Genomic DNA, 18,012 nt, shown 5'->3' with positions numbered 1-18,012 from the left:
TGAACATTTCTGGTGATGACCAGATCCAGCATGTTGCCTCTCTGGTGCGTCGGCTCCTCGACATGCTGGTCGAGATTATTGACCTGCAGGAGGAAGTAGAACTCATCAGTGTAGGACCTCCTCTCAGGGTTCACCCTGATGTTGAAATCTCCGGTCACGAGGATGCTGTTGTATCTTTCAGACGCCTCATCCAGGAGCTGCTGGAACTCATTCAGGAACGTGCGGAACCTTTCTTGGTTGTATCCCGGTCGGAGGTACAGGTTGATGCTGAGGATGGGCTGGTTCCAGTCAGGGTGCTGCAGAACTGTGGCGACATATTCAAAGGATGTTACGGAGCTGAAATGCACCCTGTCACCCCCCAGCTCCCTCTCGAACTGGATGGCCACCCCTCCCCCTCTACCGGGCCTCACCCACTGGTTAAAACCAAAGTTTTCTGGCGAAGCCTGCCTGAGGACGCTGTCTGCGGTGTCCTCTCGTGCCCACGTCTCTGTGGTGAGGAAGACGCTCCGGTTGGTTCGTGTGATGAGCTCTGAGATCCTGGACGGTTTGTTGTTTATGGAGCGAACGTTCAGCAGCCCCACTGCCATTTCTGCAGGAGAACTTTTGGTCTGCTTTGTCTGTTTGACTTCATCGTCCTCTGACTCCTCCTCGCTGTCGCTCTCCTCTTCCTCTTCCTCTCTCTCTTCGTCCTTACCCCCGCTGTTCTTGTCTCCGTCATCACCCCCTCCCTGCTGCTCACGTCCCGTCTCTTCATTCCCTCGTATGTTCTGCTCACCCTGATGATGTCCTTGTTGTCCGACGTCTCTTTGACTTTCTGGAGTATCCAACCCCTGATTTCCGATGGTTTTCTGAGCCGGACTTGAGCAGCTGAAGTAAATAACCAAAGCCAGACCGAGTGCCGCCAAGCACCACAACATCCATGGCTCCATCTTGCCTGGGCCGTTGTTCCTCTTGTGGACGACATGTTCTGGTGGACTCCAGGCGATCTTCCTGCGTCTAAAACAAGTGAAGGTAAAATCAGAAAACATCAGCGGTGGCCAACAAGCAAATTCAACACTGAAAGTAGATTTAATGAAACCACTGATGAGTAATGATAGTAGTGAAATGTGTCTCATGGTGTTAGGCAGTCTTGCTAAGTGAGTATATGTTGTGTTGAATGACCGAATGGATGAATATCTTTATTGTCATCGCAACAAGAAATTGAAGGTGCGTTCTCCTTTAGGTGCCATAGAAAGGTATAAAAGAAAAACACAATAAATAGAATAAAAGGTGTAAAGTCCATTAAAGAAGAAGAACATGGACCGTGACGTCACCCGGTATGGCGCAGCTGGGGCCCCACCCTGGAGCCAGGCCCGGGGTTGGGGCTCGCGTGCGAGTGCCTGGTGGCCGGGCCTTTGCCCACGGGGCGGTGGCGGGCTGGTGTGGGCTTGCTTATAGCCCCTCAGCTCAGCCGCCATGTGTTGGAGTTCACCCTGGTGAACAAGAGGGTCGCGTCCCTGTGCCTTCAGGTCTGTTACTGTGGTCTCGGCCTATGGGCCGAACAGCAGTACAGAGCGCCCGGCCTTCTTGGAGTCCCTAGAAGGGGTGCTGGATGGTGCGCCGACTGGGGACTCCATTGTTCTACTGGGGGACTTCAACGCTCACGTGGGCAGCAACAGTGAGACCTGGAGGGGCGTGATTGGGAGGAATGGCCTCCCCGATCTGAACCCGAGCGGTGTTCTGTTGTTGGACTTCTGTGCCAGTCACAGATTGTCCATAACTAACACCATGTTCGAACACAAGGGCCGCGTTTCTTCTTCTGCTGCTTTAAATGTGTTTCTAACGGGATCAAACGGGCCGCGTTTCTTCTTCTTCTGCTTTAAATGTGTTTCTAACGGGATCAAACGGGCCGCGTTTCTTCTTCTGCTGCTTTAAATGTGTTTCTAACGGGATCAAACGGGCCGCGTTTCTTCTTCTGCTGCTTTAAATGTGTTTCTAACGGGATCAAACGGGCCGCGTTTCTTCTTCTTCTGCTTTAAATGTGTTTCTAACGGGATCAAACGGGCCGCGTTTCTTCTTCTGCTGCTTTAAATGTGTCTCTAACAGGATCAAACAGGCCGCGTTTCTTCTTCTGCTGCTTTAAATGTGTTTCTTGGATGTACTTCCTGCTTTGTTGTGCTGCAGCTACAGACAGCAGCTAAAGTCACAGTCAGAGTGTTTCTCCATCCCAGATGAACCTCTGGTCGTCATGGTGTTAAAAACCCTCTGAGCGGCTGACGTCTGGCCTGGTGCCCCCCCCCATTAGAGAATAATACTGATGTGCTGCTGGAATATACCACTGACAGTCTGCAGGGGGGGCTTTTATTTTGAAAAATGAGTGGATTCTGTTTGTCTGTCTGACTTCCTGCCGCCTCCTCTGCTCTGAGCTGCTCCATCAGAAACAGACCAGAAGTGAACCTTTAGCTCCTGGGGGGTCTGAAGGATTTAGTCTCTGGATGTATCCACACTTCAGTGAAAGCTATGAGTGGAGCAGATGGTACTGTAGAGCTGGTCTGGAGCCTCCTGCTCTATGAAAACCTGTCAGGAGGAGAATCACAGAAAAGTTCATACCTGATGTTGTCAAACTGTCTCTCCGCCGTCTGGCTCATCCTCAGAACGTCGGCGGACCGACGGGACACATCGTGAACTATGGACATGATGACCTGAGGGTTGGAAGCAGAAAGTCACAGGACGCTTCATGAATCATTGGCTGCTGCTAAAACACTGTGACAGAAACAGGAAATGACCACAGCCTCTTAATTAGATCTCGGTCTGTGAGCGGGTGGGGGGGGGGGGCTGATGGACGGAGAAATAAAGGAGATATTCAGAGAATGAAACAAAATAACTACACATACAACCTGTCTAATTTATCTGCGTGGTGGGAAATGGAGCCTTGTTTGAAAAGTGGCAGGTGAATCTTGTGCTCGGTTGTTTCTCCACAAACTCCCAGCTGACGCTGATGCTGCTGTTTTCTTTCTTCCTGGCGACATGATGTCTGACTTCTTGAACCATCTACTGATCTCTGACCACCGTAAACACTTCCTCACAGCCTGAGTGTTTCCAGGAAGGGGACGTAACGGACGGAGCTACAGACGTGATCTCTGGACGAGCTGCAGATCAGCTGTCCAACTGTTTCTGCTGCTTCTGACACACTCAAGCTGTTTTTGCTGAGCCATTTTGGTGCCCTAGGCCAGATTATGGTTTGGGCCCCCCAAACTCCGCGCGCACACACCACCCCAGTCATTAATGGTTTCATTGTTAACACACCAACACACAAACAAACACACACTAATATAACAATAAAACATAATGAAATAAAACCAGAGTTCCTGCTCAGGTTTTGTGTAAATATTTAGAAAGTCCTGACAGCTCCACAATGTGAACAATAAAAAGGTTCTACATTCAAACAATATAAAACAGTGCAATATAATATAAAAACAGAATACTAAAGTTACAGTGAGGGTTTAAGTCAAAGTGACAGCAAATCTGTTTCACCAACACCAGTGGAGATAAATGGTGCTACGGTCAGTGAACACTTGAACAACTTCCTGACAGAAGCAGAGTGTGAAGACAAGACAAGAGAAAACTAGAATGTACAGAACAAGTAAAACATGGAGCTGCAGACAGACAGGCAGGGAGACAGACAGGCAGGCAGACAGACAGACAGGCAGTCAGCACTACAGTTAAACAGTTCCACAGCAGCTGCAGTAGAACTATTAGACAACTTTGCTGTATTTCAGCTGAACAGATGAAAAGTCAAACAGCATTTGTTAGTGTTAGGAAAGACGACACACACACCTACACCGGTAGTCTGTCCACTTCCTCACAGGCTTTAGATCTACATCTGTCTTTGTAGTGAATCTGCTTCTAGTCCACATGAAGACACTGACAGAAGAACATGCAGCCTGAGAAGCAAAGACAGAAAAGAAGAAGCTTTTCTTACCTGCTGCTGAAGCTTCAGTGTTCAGATCGAAGCTGAAGACGAAGACTGAGAGCAGCTCTGAGTTTGTTTGTCCGTCTGGCTGCAGCTCACTTTCTTTAAGTCATGTGACTTCTGGGAAGGCTGCTGCCCCCCCGACCCTTTATCAGCACACACCCAGTTCATTATTATGATGGTTGGTACCAACTGTTACGACACACATGAAACCAACTTCTAGATGAGCTGAACTTTGGTCCAGTTTCACCTTTCATCTGAATTATCAGTCAGTCTTTATTCATACAGCTCCAGTTCTCTCAGACTGTTTCCACAAGCAGCAGCTCACAACAAACTCTGAACAGTGAAAACCAACATGACACTAGTTAGTATGAGAGGAGTCTGATAGCTGAAAGCTCTGGCTCCATCACTACCTTAGAGGACTTTAGGAACCACCAGTAGACCTGCAGTCTGGGAGCACAGTGCTCTAGTGGGGTAGTACGGTACTATGAGCTCTTTAAGATATGATGGAGCCTGAACATTAAGAGCTTTGGAGGTGAGGAGAAGGATTTTAAACTCTATTCTAGTGTGTCTCTGAGGTGTTTGGGGCCAAAAAGCTGCTGTTCACCTTCAGACTTTAACTGATCAAGCTGCACTTTGATTTCTGTGTTATGATTTTATTGACCTTTTTGTGTTTTTAAATGTTCTAATGTATTTCTAACCTCATGTGAAGCACAAAGGAGTAAAGTTACCTTATAACAAGGACATTAGTGATGTCATGTAGACAGTAAAAGTCAGTGTGACTGCCTTTCAAACACCAGTATATCAATACAAACACTGATGATAGTTGTCATTGTTTCATTGTAAATGATTAGAAATGGTAGTTTAATGTTAAACTGGACATGACTTTAAGTCATGTGACTTCTGGTAAGAGGAAGCTCCTGCACAGACTCAGACATGCAAATATGTAAGAAATGATCTTTGGCCTCTGAAAAACAAGGCTTGTCTCATCTCATCTAAACAGTAACAGAGCACATGGTAGACCTACATTTGGCCAAGCAGCTCGAACATAATGTCTGTTTTTCTGAATGAAGACAGGCAACGTCTCTCATTTAAGGTGTTTTAATGTTTGGAAGAATAAAACAGAAGCAGTTTATTCTCAGAAAACCAGCCAGCAAGCTGATAGTAGAGTGAACCCAGGGCTCTGGGGAGGCCTTGTCAGTCAAAATAAGGCACTTTGAATAATAACAATATGATCTCCACACATCATAAGGCTCTTAAAATAATAATAACACCATATTCTTCACTCTTGGGATAGTAACACTATATTCTTCACAAATACTGAATTCTTCACAAATACTGAATTCTTCACAATAACCAACTGAAAGCAAATTCATTTCAGATTTAAAATCTTTTCTAACAAAGGTGAACATTTTCAAAGATGGAGAGAAATCCATCCTGTGGCATTTAAAATTCAGCATCAAGTCCTCAGCAGGGATTATGGGTCTAAATGTGGTTTTCTGTTTCAAAATGTTTTTTACCACCAGGTTAAACATGTGGAGGACTGTTACTCTAAAATATTGGGTGTCAGGTGTTTTAGTAATTTTTTCTGTAATTATATTGTGTATATAATTGTTTCTTTGTGTACATAGGTTTCCTCTGTATATATTATTTTATTGCTATTTAATTTTCTATTTCTTAAACTGTGCTTTTGTCGGTTTCCCCTTGACCTGCTGTAACAGCAAACTTTCCCCACTGAGGGATCAATTAACAATATCTTATCTTATCTTGAACCCTGAACAGTGTCACACTCTAATGAATAAGCAGGTATCATCTGCATACATATAAAAGCACCATTAAAACTAAAGACCCAACATGGAAAACAGGAAATCCTGCTTCGTTCAGCTGCTTCTGCTGTGGACATTTCAGACATGATCGTAACTCAGTCTGAAATACCAGCAACAGCCAAGTGAACGGTTTCTACGGTGGGACCACAAAGCGTCTGAGTTAAAACAATATATATGAACAGAACGTGCGTCTTACACTCACATAAACCAACGTCAATGTGAGGAAAGCTGTTGCCAGTGTGTGCTCATAAATGTATAGTGCTTTGTGTGCAGTAATTAGCTCAAACAGGTGAACAGTAACTAGAAGTATGAAGAGTCAACACGCAGACAAGCGCAACTCCCCCTTCTGGAAACCTGCAGCATAAACCAACAGACCGACCAACACTCAAGCCGTCGGGAAGTGGAGAAGACTGGAAGCCGTTAAAGTGTTGGATTTTCTCTGACATGTTTCCTACTCCTCCCTCTTCTTGAGTCGTTTCACCTGCTCGTCTTCATCCTCCTCCTCTTTGGTGTTCTTGCCTGTATCTGTGGACGCCGGCCTGGCGTTGAAATTAATGGTGTAATGATCTGATATTCCGTCGTCTTGGATAGTGAGATGAGAGATGTGAACATTTCTGGTGATGACCAGATCCAGCATGTTGCCTCTCTGGTGCGTCGGCTCCTCGACATGCTGGTCGAGATTATTGACCTGCAGGAGGAAGTAGAACTCATCAGTGTAGGACCTCCTCTCAGGGTTCACCCTGATGTTGAAATCTCCGGTCACGAGGATGCTGTTGTATCTTTCAGACGCCTCATCCAGGAGCTGCTGGAACTCATTCAGGAACGTGCGGAACCTTTCTTGGTTGTATCCCGGTCGGAGGTACAGGTTGATGCTGAGGATGGGCTGGTTCCAGTCAGGGTGCTGCAGAACTGTGGCGACATATTCAAAGGATGTTACGGAGCTGAAATGCACCCTGTCACCCCCCAGCTCCCTCTCGAACTGGATGGCCACCCCTCCCCCTCTACCGGGCCTCACCCACTGGTTAAAACCAAAGTTTTCTGGCGAAGCCTGCCTGAGGACGCTGTCTGCGGTGTCCTCTCGTGCCCACGTCTCTGTGGTGAGGAAGACGCTCCGGTTGGTTCGTGTGATGAGCTCTGAGATCCTGGACGGTTTGTTGTTTATGGAGCGAACGTTCAGCAGCCCCACTGCCATTTCTGCAGGAGAACTTTTGGTCTGCTTTGTCTGTTTGACTTCATCGTCCTCTGACTCCTCCTCGCTGTCGCTCTCCTCTTCCTCTTCCTCTCTCTCTTCGTCCTTACCCCCGCTGTTCTTGTCTCCGTCATCACCCCCTCCCTGCTGCTCACGTCCCGTCTCTTCATTCCCTCGTATGTTCTGCTCACCCTGATGATGTCCTTGTTGTCCGACGTCTCTTTGACTTTCTGGAGTATCCAACCCCTGATTTCCGATGGTTTTCTGAGCCGGACTTGAGCAGCTGAAGTAAATAACCAAAGCCAGACCGAGTGCCGCCAAGCACCACAACATCCATGGCTCCATCTTGCCTGGGCCGTTGTTCCTCTTGTGGACGACATGTTCTGGTGGACTCCAGGCGATCTTCCTGCGTCTAAAACAAGTGAAGGTAAAATCAGAAAACATCAGCGGTGGCCAACAAGCAAATTCAACACTGAAAGTAGATTTAATGAAACCACTGATGAGTAATGATAGTAGTGAAATGTGTCTCATGGTGTTAGGCAGTCTTGCTAAGTGAGTATATGTTGTGTTGAATGACCGAATGGATGAATATCTTTATTGTCATCGCAACAAGAAATTGAAGGTGCGTTCTCCTTTAGGTGCCATAGAAAGGTATAAAAGAAAAACACAATAAATAGAATAAAAGGTGTAAAGTCCATTAAAGAAGAAGAACATGGACCGTGACGTCACCCGGTATGGCGCAGCTGGGGCCCCACCCTGGAGCCAGGCCCGGGGTTGGGGCTCGCGTGCGAGTGCCTGGTGGCCGGGCCTTTGCCCACGGGGCGGTGGCGGGCTGGTGTGGGCTTGCTTATAGCCCCTCAGCTCAGCCGCCATGTGTTGGAGTTCACCCTGGTGAACAAGAGGGTCGCGTCCCTGTGCCTTCAGGTCTGTTACTGTGGTCTCGGCCTATGGGCCGAACAGCAGTACAGAGCGCCCGGCCTTCTTGGAGTCCCTAGAAGGGGTGCTGGATGGTGCGCCGACTGGGGACTCCATTGTTCTACTGGGGGACTTCAACGCTCACGTGGGCAGCAACAGTGAGACCTGGAGGGGCGTGATTGGGAGGAATGGCCTCCCCGATCTGAACCCGAGCGGTGTTCTGTTGTTGGACTTCTGTGCCAGTCACAGATTGTCCATAACTAACACCATGTTCGAACACAAGGGCCGCGTTTCTTCTTCTGCTGCTTTAAATGTGTTTCTAACGGGATCAAACGGGCCGCGTTTCTTCTTCTTCTGCTTTAAATGTGTTTCTAACGGGATCAAACGGGCCGCGTTTCTTCTTCTGCTGCTTTAAATGTGTTTCTAACGGGATCAAACGGGCCGCGTTTCTTCTTCTGCTGCTTTAAATGTGTTTCTAACGGGATCAAACGGGCCGCGTTTCTTCTTCTTCTGCTTTAAATGTGTTTCTAACGGGATCAAACGGGCCGCGTTTCTTCTTCTGCTGCTTTAAATGTGTCTCTAACAGGATCAAACAGGCCGCGTTTCTTCTTCTGCTGCTTTAAATGTGTTTCTTGGATGTACTTCCTGCTTTGTTGTGCTGCAGCTACAGACAGCAGCTAAAGTCACAGTCAGAGTGTTTCTCCATCCCAGATGAACCTCTGGTCGTCATGGTGTTAAAAACCCTCTGAGCGGCTGACGTCTGGCCTGGTGCCCCCCCCCATTAGAGAATAATACTGATGTGCTGCTGGAATATACCACTGACAGTCTGCAGGGGGGGCTTTTATTTTGAAAAATGAGTGGATTCTGTTTGTCTGTCTGACTTCCTGCCGCCTCCTCTGCTCTGAGCTGCTCCATCAGAAACAGACCAGAAGTGAACCTTTAGCTCCTGGGGGGTCTGAAGGATTTAGTCTCTGGATGTATCCACACTTCAGTGAAAGCTATGAGTGGAGCAGATGGTACTGTAGAGCTGGTCTGGAGCCTCCTGCTCTATGAAAACCTGTCAGGAGGAGAATCACAGAAAAGTTCATACCTGATGTTGTCAAACTGTCTCTCCGCCGTCTGGCTCATCCTCAGAACGTCGGCGGACCGACGGGACACATCGTGAACTATGGACATGATGACCTGAGGGTTGGAAGCAGAAAGTCACAGGACGCTTCATGAATCATTGGCTGCTGCTAAAACACTGTGACAGAAACAGGAAATGACCACAGCCTCTTAATTAGATCTCGGTCTGTGAGCGGGTGGGGGGGGGGGGCTGATGGACGGAGAAATAAAGGAGATATTCAGAGAATGAAACAAAATAACTACACATACAACCTGTCTAATTTATCTGCGTGGTGGGAAATGGAGCCTTGTTTGAAAAGTGGCAGGTGAATCTTGTGCTCGGTTGTTTCTCCACAAACTCCCAGCTGACGCTGATGCTGCTGTTTTCTTTCTTCCTGGCGACATGATGTCTGACTTCTTGAACCATCTACTGATCTCTGACCACCGTAAACACTTCCTCACAGCCTGAGTGTTTCCAGGAAGGGGACGTAACGGACGGAGCTACAGACGTGATCTCTGGACGAGCTGCAGATCAGCTGTCCAACTGTTTCTGCTGCTTCTGACACACTCAAGCTGTTTTTGCTGAGCCATTTTGGTGCCCTAGGCCAGATTATGGTTTGGGCCCCCCAAACTCCGCGCGCACACACCACCCCAGTCATTAATGGTTTCATTGTTAACACACCAACACACAAACAAACACACACTAATATAACAATAAAACATAATGAAATAAAACCAGAGTTCCTGCTCAGGTTTTGTGTAAATATTTAGAAAGTCCTGACAGCTCCACAATGTGAACAATAAAAAGGTTCTACATTCAAACAATATAAAACAGTGCAATATAATATAAAAACAGAATACTAAAGTTACAGTGAGGGTTTAAGTCAAAGTGACAGCAAATCTGTTTCACCAACACCAGTGGAGATAAATGGTGCTACGGTCAGTGAACACTTGAACAACTTCCTGACAGAAGCAGAGTGTGAAGACAAGACAAGAGAAAACTAGAATGTACAGAACAAGTAAAACATGGAGCTGCAGACAGACAGGCAGGGAGACAGACAGGCAGGCAGACAGACAGACAGGCAGTCAGCACTACAGTTAAACAGTTCCACAGCAGCTGCAGTAGAACTATTAGACAACTTTGCTGTATTTCAGCTGAACAGATGAAAAGTCAAACAGCATTTGTTAGTGTTAGGAAAGACGACACACACACCTACACCGGTAGTCTGTCCACTTCCTCACAGGCTTTAGATCTACATCTGTCTTTGTAGTGAATCTGCTTCTAGTCCACATGAAGACACTGACAGAAGAACATGCAGCCTGAGAAGCAAAGACAGAAAAGAAGAAGCTTTTCTTACCTGCTGCTGAAGCTTCAGTGTTCAGATCGAAGCTGAAGACGAAGACTGAGAGCAGCTCTGAGTTTGTTTGTCCGTCTGGCTGCAGCTCACTTTCTTTAAGTCATGTGACTTCTGGGAAGGCTGCTGCCCCCCCGACCCTTTATCAGCACACACCCAGTTCATTATTATGATGGTTGGTACCAACTGTTACGACACACATGAAACCAACTTCTAGATGAGCTGAACTTTGGTCCAGTTTCACCTTTCATCTGAATTATCAGTCAGTCTTTATTCATACAGCTCCAGTTCTCTCAGACTGTTTCCACAAGCAGCAGCTCACAACAAACTCTGAACAGTGAAAACCAACATGACACTAGTTAGTATGAGAGGAGTCTGATAGCTGAAAGCTCTGGCTCCATCACTACCTTAGAGGACTTTAGGAACCACCAGTAGACCTGCAGTCTGGGAGCACAGTGCTCTAGTGGGGTAGTACGGTACTATGAGCTCTTTAAGATATGATGGAGCCTGAACATTAAGAGCTTTGGAGGTGAGGAGAAGGATTTTAAACTCTATTCTAGTGTGTCTCTGAGGTGTTTGGGGCCAAAAAGCTGCTGTTCACCTTCAGACTTTAACTGATCAAGCTGCACTTTGATTTCTGTGTTATGATTTTATTGACCTTTTTGTGTTTTTAAATGTTCTAATGTATTTCTAACCTCATGTGAAGCACAAAGGAGTAAAGTTACCTTATAACAAGGACATTAGTGATGTCATGTAGACAGTAAAAGTCAGTGTGACTGCCTTTCAAACACCAGTATATCAATACAAACACTGATGATAGTTGTCATTGTTTCATTGTAAATGATTAGAAATGGTAGTTTAATGTTAAACTGGACATGACTTTAAGTCATGTGACTTCTGGTAAGAGGAAGCTCCTGCACAGACTCAGACATGCAAATATGTAAGAAATGATCTTTGGCCTCTGAAAAACAAGGCTTGTCTCATCTCATCTAAACAGTAACAGAGCACATGGTAGACCTACATTTGGCCAAGCAGCTCGAACATAATGTCTGTTTTTCTGAATGAAGACAGGCAACGTCTCTCATTTAAGGTGTTTTAATGTTTGGAAGAATAAAACAGAAGCAGTTTATTCTCAGAAAACCAGCCAGCAAGCTGATAGTAGAGTGAACCCAGGGCTCTGGGGAGGCCTTGTCAGTCAAAATAAGGCACTTTGAATAATAACAATATGATCTCCACACATCATAAGGCTCTTAAAATAATAATAACACCATATTCTTCACTCTTGGGATAGTAACACTATATTCTTCACAAATACTGAATTCTTCACAAATACTGAATTCTTCACAATAACCAACTGAAAGCAAATTCATTTCAGATTTAAAATCTTTTCTAACAAAGGTGAACATTTTCAAAGATGGAGAGAAATCCATCCTGTGGCATTTAAAATTCAGCATCAAGTCCTCAGCAGGGATTATGGGTCTAAATGTGGTTTTCTGTTTCAAAATGTTTTTTACCACCAGGTTAAACATGTGGAGGACTGTTACTCTAAAATATTGGGTGTCAGGTGTTTTAGTAATTTTTTCTGTAATTATATTGTGTATATAATTGTTTCTTTGTGTACATAGGTTTCCTCTGTATATATTATTTTATTGCTATTTAATTTTCTATTTCTTAAACTGTGCTTTTGTCGGTTTCCCCTTGACCTGCTGTAACAGCAAACTTTCCCCACTGAGGGATCAATTAACAATATCTTATCTTATCTTGAACCCTGAACAGTGTCACACTCTAATGAATAAGCAGGTATCATCTGCATACATATAAAAGCACCATTAAAACTAAAGACCCAACATGGAAAACAGGAAATCCTGCTTCGTTCAGCTGCTTCTGCTGTGGACATTTCAGACATGATCGTAACTCAGTCTGAAATACCAGCAACAGCCAAGTGAACGGTTTCTACGGTGGGACCACAAAGCGTCTGAGTTAAAACAATATATATGAACAGAACGTGCGTCTTACACTCACATAAACCAACGTCAATGTGAGGAAAGCTGTTGCCAGTGTGTGCTCATAAATGTATAGTGCTTTGTGTGCAGTAATTAGCTCAAACAGGTGAACAGTAACTAGAAGTATGAAGAGTCAACACGCAGACAAGCGCAACTCCCCCTTCTGGAAACCTGCAGCATAAACCAACAGACCGACCAACACTCAAGCCGTCGGGAAGTGGAGAAGACTGGAAGCCGTTAAAGTGTTGGATTTTCTCTGACATGTTTCCTACTCCTCCCTCTTCTTGAGTCGTTTCACCTGCTCGTCTTCATCCTCCTCCTCTTTGGTGTTCTTGCCTGTATCTGTGGACGCCGGCCTGGCGTTGAAATTAATGGTGTAATGATCTGATATTCCGTCGTCTTGGATAGTGAGATGAGAGATGTGAACATTTCTGGTGATGACCAGATCCAGCATGTTGCCTCTCTGGTGCGTCGGCTCCTCGACATGCTGGTCGAGATTATTGACCTGCAGGAGGAAGTAGAACTCATCAGTGTAGGACCTCCTCTCAGGGTTCACCCTGATGTTGAAATCTCCGGTCACGAGGATGCTGTTGTATCTTTCAGACGCCTCATCCAGGAGCTGCTGGAACTCATTCAGGAACGTGCGGAACCTTTCTTGGTTGTATCCCGGTCGGAGGTACAGGTTGATGCTGAGGATGGGCTGGTTCCAGTCAGGGTGCTGCAGAACTGTGGCGACATATTCAAAGGATGTTACGGAGCTGAAATGCACCCGGTCACGCCCCAGCTCCCTCTCGAACTGGATGGCCACCCCTCCCCCTCTACCGGGCCTCACCCACTGGTTAAAACCAAAGTTTTCTGGCGAAGCCTGCCTGAGGACGCTATCTGCGGTGTCCTCTCGTGCCCACGTCTCTGTGGTGAGGAAGACGCTCCGGTTGGTTCGTGTGATGAGCTCTGAGATCCTGGACGGTTTGTTGTTTATGGAGCGAACGTTCAGCAGCCCCACTGCCATTTCTGCAGGAGAACCTTGGTTGGTGTCTGACTCTCCTCTCTGGTCACTCTTGGTCTTCTTCCGTCGACGACGCTTCTTCTTCTTCTTTCTACCAGTCTGCTCGTCTTCATCATCCTCTGACTCTTTCTCGCTGTCGCTCTCCTCTTCCTCGCTCTCTTCGTCCTTACCCCCGCTGTTCTTGTCTCCGTCATCACCCCCTCCCTGCTGCTCACCTCCCGTCTCTTCATTCCCTTGTCTGTTCTGCTCACCCTGATGATGTCCTTGTTCTCCGACGTCTCTTTGACTTCCTGGAGTTTCTATCCCCTGATTTCCGGTTTTCTGTTCTTCCTGCTGCGGCCTCTCTTCATCCTTGAAACCAGTCAAGTTTTCCACCTGCGGACAAACTTCATCCAAACCAGTCACGTTTTCCACCTGTGGCCAAACCTCCTCCTTGAAACCGCTCTCCTCTTCCACCTGCGTGTTTTCTTGATACTCTTCTTGTTGCCTTTTAGCCTCCTCGTCAAACATCCTCCTGTGAATAAAACAGGTGACATTCCAGTTAGCGTCATTGATATCAAAGTCAAGCTGTGACAAGATTCATGGAAAACATGAATTGTGATCATAACTAAGAGTCAACTCTTTGATCAGGTGACAAACAGGCTTTTCCCATCTGTGACTGTGACCATCTGTGGCCTTGAGGAACCTTTGTTTGAGTTCAGCACCACCTGATGCCACCTCAGTCCTGAAGGCTGCCTACTGTGATCAGTCCTCTAACCCTGTTCGGTGCCAAAACTACTCCACACCCAAACGTGGTCGTTCTACATGTACCACAGACACGTACGAGTCGTCTATTGGCTCTCTGAAATCTAAACGAGGAAGTACGACCCTTCACGTTAGCCCAGATCATGTTGTGTGAATCTCCAGGTCGCCGTCAGCATGTTTCTCCAACAGGTGACAGTCTGAACTTCGATGTCTGGAGCTCTGCACAGCAATCACCTGCAGGCTTAGTAACCCAGACAATGGAGCATCAGCCAACCCGAAACAACCAAACAGCTAAACTGTGCTCCAAAGACAGCGACACGTCTTTCCAACTTCAGGTCACAATTCACTCCCCAAGTCCAAAAAATGTCCTTTTGGTTAAACATACGGACACTTTAATACATTTCAGGAGACAGAAAACATACTTCAGGTCCTCCAGCTGCTGTTTCAGAGTCCGGATGATCTTCAGGATGTCCTCAGCTGTGTCTCTCAGTGATTGGCTTGCTTCAGTCACATTATTGTTTTTGATCAGTTCTTTCCAGCTGTCAATCGCCTCAGGAAGTGCAAACGCCATCCCAACAGCTCCTCCCACGACCTGATGATGATTTCAGATCAATACATGATTCTCAAAACAGGTAATCATGATAAACAACAATTGTGGTCTGTAGTTAGCGGTACAGGATGTGTGTGTAGTGATACAGTCTTACCATGGCGCCTCCTTTGAGAGCTGTTTTAAATGCAGTGGCAGATAATCCTTTGATGAGCTGTTTGCTTCCTTGAGCAAACAGAAACTTAAATTCTTTCCCACTAAGTTCAAATGTGAAAAATGTCAAAATCCCGGCAAGTCCAGACACCGCTGTGAGGTTGAAGTTCTGGTCGAACCTCCTGTGTCCCAATCCTGTATCAAAATAAAACCGCGGCTCGTCATCAAGCATGCGGATGTTGAACTTCCACGTCAGTCCGCTTCGTCTGGCCATGGCGCCCAGAATCTCCGTCAGGACGTACTGGTCGAGTTCGTCTGGGGAGGAAATCCCCCTCTCTGCCTTCAGCTGCTCAAACAGTTGCTGGAGTCTTTCTCCAATTTCGTTGTTCTCCTTTTCTATATCCTGCGCCTTTTTCATAGTGTCGCTGGATAAGAAATGCTCTGTGATTTTAGTAACAACAGACACGGTGACTCCAAAACCTGTATACGTTGCTCCTAACAGCCCTAAAAATGGAGCAGCTGCCCCACCGGTGAAGAATGTGGCCGCCCCGGCACCGATCAGACAGGCAGCCCCCAACACCGATACTGAGCTGCCATACATTTCGCCAAATTTGCATTTCATCCTGAGCGACTCCAGCTCACCGGCCAGTTTCTTGAGCTGCTCTGCACAGCGCTCCCTCTTCTCCATCCAGGAGAACATCAGCTCCAGCAGCTGGTCAGCAGTGGACATGATGCAGGTCTTCGCTGCTCCTCCCAACTCTGAAAGGCTGAAAGTCAGACAACACTTCATGAATCATTTGGTGCAACTAATGCGTCTTCATGACAACTGAGCAAACTCAATCTGCTGGTGAAGACTATGAAATATGATCAAAAGTCCTGAAATGGCCCTTGAGTTTAGGCTTTTTACTATTTCTGAAGAAACAACAGAAGGCTGGAATAGTTTGGGATCCCTTTTTGTCTGTCCTGTTCATTTCTTCAAAGAAACTGATTGTTTTGTTCGTTCTGTCTCAAATAGTCGACCATTGAACCCTTTGTTCAGGGCTTCACCCTTCATGCAAAACATGTTCTGTTCCTAAAAAGTGCTATAAAAACAAACTGGGGTTTGAACCCGGGACCTTCTTGCTGCGAGGCAACAGTGCGAACCACAGCGCCACCATACTAACCACAGCGCCACCCTGCTAACCACAGCGCCACCCTGCTAACCATGCTAACCATTCATTGTTTTTATCTGAATCTAAGGTCCCACTGATGCTGGTCCTTAAAAGCCCTTAAAAGTCCCATTTAATATATTTTTTACTGTCAAGTTCTTATATTTATATATATATATTATTTAACTTGCCTTGAATTATATGAATCTTGTATAAAAGTATCAGACTCCAGGTTCAAAGTTGTGAAGTTGTGAACTGCAGCACCTGCAGAAACAAGCTGCACCTTGAACCAAAACTAAGAAACACTGCTTTGGTTAAAAGAAAAAACAAAAGCCAGAGTTCCTCCTTCGATTCTTTGACCTTTTGACTTTTTACAAGTGCTGTAGTGTGTATGGGGCCTTCAAACAGGACTTTCTAACTCCCTGTACACAAACACTCATCAAATCATTTCTCAAAACTCACATTCATACCACAATTTTACATCATTTCATCATGTATTCTGTTGGGGAGCAATAATCAGAAATGGAAACAGGCTTCACTGAAACAGCCCCTAATGGAGCCTTCTGCCACATAAGATAAGATACGATATTGTTTATTGATCCCTCAGTGGGGAGAATGTGCTGTTACAGCAGCTCAAGGGGAAACAGACAAAAGCACACAGTTGAAGAATTAGATAGGAAAATTAAATAGCAGAATATAATATATAGAGTGGTAAACACCTATATACACAAAGAAGCAATTATATACACAAAAAAATGTAATTACAGGAAAAAAACAACATGTAATAATAAAGTTCCCAGGTGGTGGTTGTGGTTGGTGCAGCAGACTATAAAGCAGCATTGTACAGTCTGACTGCATATAGTGGGAAATTATGTCATATGAAGGATAATAAAATAAAACTACAATTTTAAAGCCAAAAGCTTCAATTGAAAAACATTATTTTATGTTTAAATTACATTTTAAAAAGTCATGTTTTAATGAGAGTCAATGATGCAACAAAATGTTTCAAGGGTTAAAGGTGGAACTTTTGTCTCATTACCGTTAACACTGGCAAAATTGTTGAGTTAAACAGTTAAACAGTTAAACCTCCTCAAGTGTCCGTTTCACGTCGACACTGGGTTTAAACATTGCGTCATTTGATCCAAGTTTAAAGTGAAAACTCAACTGATGTTTAAAGAGACATTTAGTTTAAACTAAACTTAAGCTAAACTAGGATGTAACCAGCTTTTAAAGTAACCCCCCCCCCCCCCCCCCCCCTCCCCCCCCGCCCGGTGCAGCCCAGCCTCACAGTTTCTAGTCTGATAAGAATAAAGGGAAGTAATGTCAGCTGTAAACTTCCTCATAGCTGCACATGGACTGTGACTGGAGCGTGAACACTGACGGTTACATAACAGACCGTGGGACATAAAGCAGAGCTGCAGATCAGCTGTTCAACGGATCAACTGTCTCTGCTGCTTCAGAGACACTGACAGAAGAACATGCAGCCTGAGAAGCAAAGACAGAAAAGAAGAAGCTTTTCTTACCTGCTGCTGAAGCTTCAGTGTTCAGATCGAAGCTGAAGACGAAGACTGAGAGCAGCTCTGAGTTTGTTTGTCCGTCCGTCTGTCTGCTGCTCAGCTTCTGCTTCCTGCAGCTCACTTTCTCTAAGTCATGTGACCTCTGGTAAAGCTGCCCCCCCCCAACTCAGCACAGACCTTATCAGCACACAGTGCAAAACAAGTTTCTGAACAGTGGAGCTTTTTCATTTCCTACCCTCTTAAATCATTAAGGACAAAAGTGTCCACTTCCAGAAAACTGCTATAAAAACTTTACAGATTCTTTCTGCTTTTTTTTTTCCGTAAACATTTTATTATGAGTTTTTTTCCCTTTCAAAGTGATACAATTTTCAATTACACTCGTTCTCACGAAGCAGTTCAGTATCACCTGGCAATATTTACAGTTATCATGCCACTTGTAAATACAGTATGCACAAATATAGAAAACAAATATAAAAAGAAAAGCAATAACAGAAATAAAACAACCCAAGATAACTTAAAACAGGGCCTTTTACGAACAGAGCTTCTCTTTTGG

General features: G+C 45.5%; 3 protein-coding genes across 5 annotated transcripts in view; all 3 read right to left on the bottom strand.

Moving 5' to 3' along the window:
• Positions 1 to 4,061, bottom strand: part of LOC139217319 (uncharacterized) — a 4,333-nt gene extending 272 nt beyond the window's left edge. Inside the window, exons 1-3 of one of the 2 annotated variants that reach the window (XM_070848645.1) lie at positions 3,962 to 4,061; positions 2,590 to 2,681; positions 1 to 996 (exon numbers count right to left, since the gene is read on the bottom strand). The exon at positions 1 to 996 is cut by the window's left edge and continues 272 nt beyond it. In XM_070848645.1, coding sequence (XP_070704746.1) covers positions 1 to 996; positions 2,590 to 2,675 — 1,082 coding nt within the window. In that variant the 5' untranslated portion in view covers positions 2,676 to 2,681; positions 3,962 to 4,061. Of the gene's footprint in view, positions 997 to 2,589; positions 2,682 to 2,876; positions 3,275 to 3,961 lie in introns of those variants that run through there. The other variant, XM_070848646.1, reaches the window with a different exon arrangement.
• Positions 4,062 to 5,037: 976 nt separating this feature from the next.
• Positions 5,038 to 10,444, bottom strand: LOC139216600 (uncharacterized). 2 transcript variants are annotated; one of them, XM_070847771.1, is made up of 3 exons: positions 10,345 to 10,444; positions 8,973 to 9,064; positions 5,038 to 7,379 (listed from the first exon to the last, which is right to left on the bottom strand). In XM_070847771.1, the coding sequence occupies exons 2-3, from the start codon at positions 9,056 to 9,058 to the stop codon at positions 6,230 to 6,232; spliced, it is 1,236 nt and encodes a 411-aa protein (XP_070703872.1). In that variant the 5' UTR covers positions 9,059 to 9,064; positions 10,345 to 10,444; the 3' UTR covers positions 5,038 to 6,229. The 2 variants fall into 2 exon arrangements, with proteins under 2 accessions (XP_070703872.1, XP_070703873.1); XM_070847772.1 differs by lacking the exon at positions 10,345 to 10,444 and adding an exon at positions 9,260 to 9,653.
• A 976-nt stretch (positions 10,445 to 11,420) lies between these two features.
• LOC139216599 (uncharacterized) lies at positions 11,421 to 17,585 on the bottom strand. The gene is made up of 4 exons (XM_070847770.1): positions 17,466 to 17,585; positions 14,799 to 15,561; positions 14,517 to 14,686; positions 11,421 to 13,864 (listed from the first exon to the last, which is right to left on the bottom strand). The coding sequence occupies exons 2-4, from the start codon at positions 15,522 to 15,524 to the stop codon at positions 12,613 to 12,615; spliced, it is 2,148 nt and encodes a 715-aa protein (XP_070703871.1). The 5' UTR covers positions 15,525 to 15,561; positions 17,466 to 17,585; the 3' UTR covers positions 11,421 to 12,612.
• Positions 17,586 to 18,012: the final 427 nt, after the last annotated feature.

Source organism: Pempheris klunzingeri, chromosome 17 (genome assembly GCF_042242105.1).
Source record: "Pempheris klunzingeri isolate RE-2024b chromosome 17, fPemKlu1.hap1, whole genome shotgun sequence".
Taxonomy (NCBI): Eukaryota; Metazoa; Chordata; class Actinopteri; order Acropomatiformes; family Pempheridae; genus Pempheris; species Pempheris klunzingeri.
Note: the sequence above shows the minus strand (reverse complement) of the source record. Positions and strands in the feature narration are given on the sequence as shown.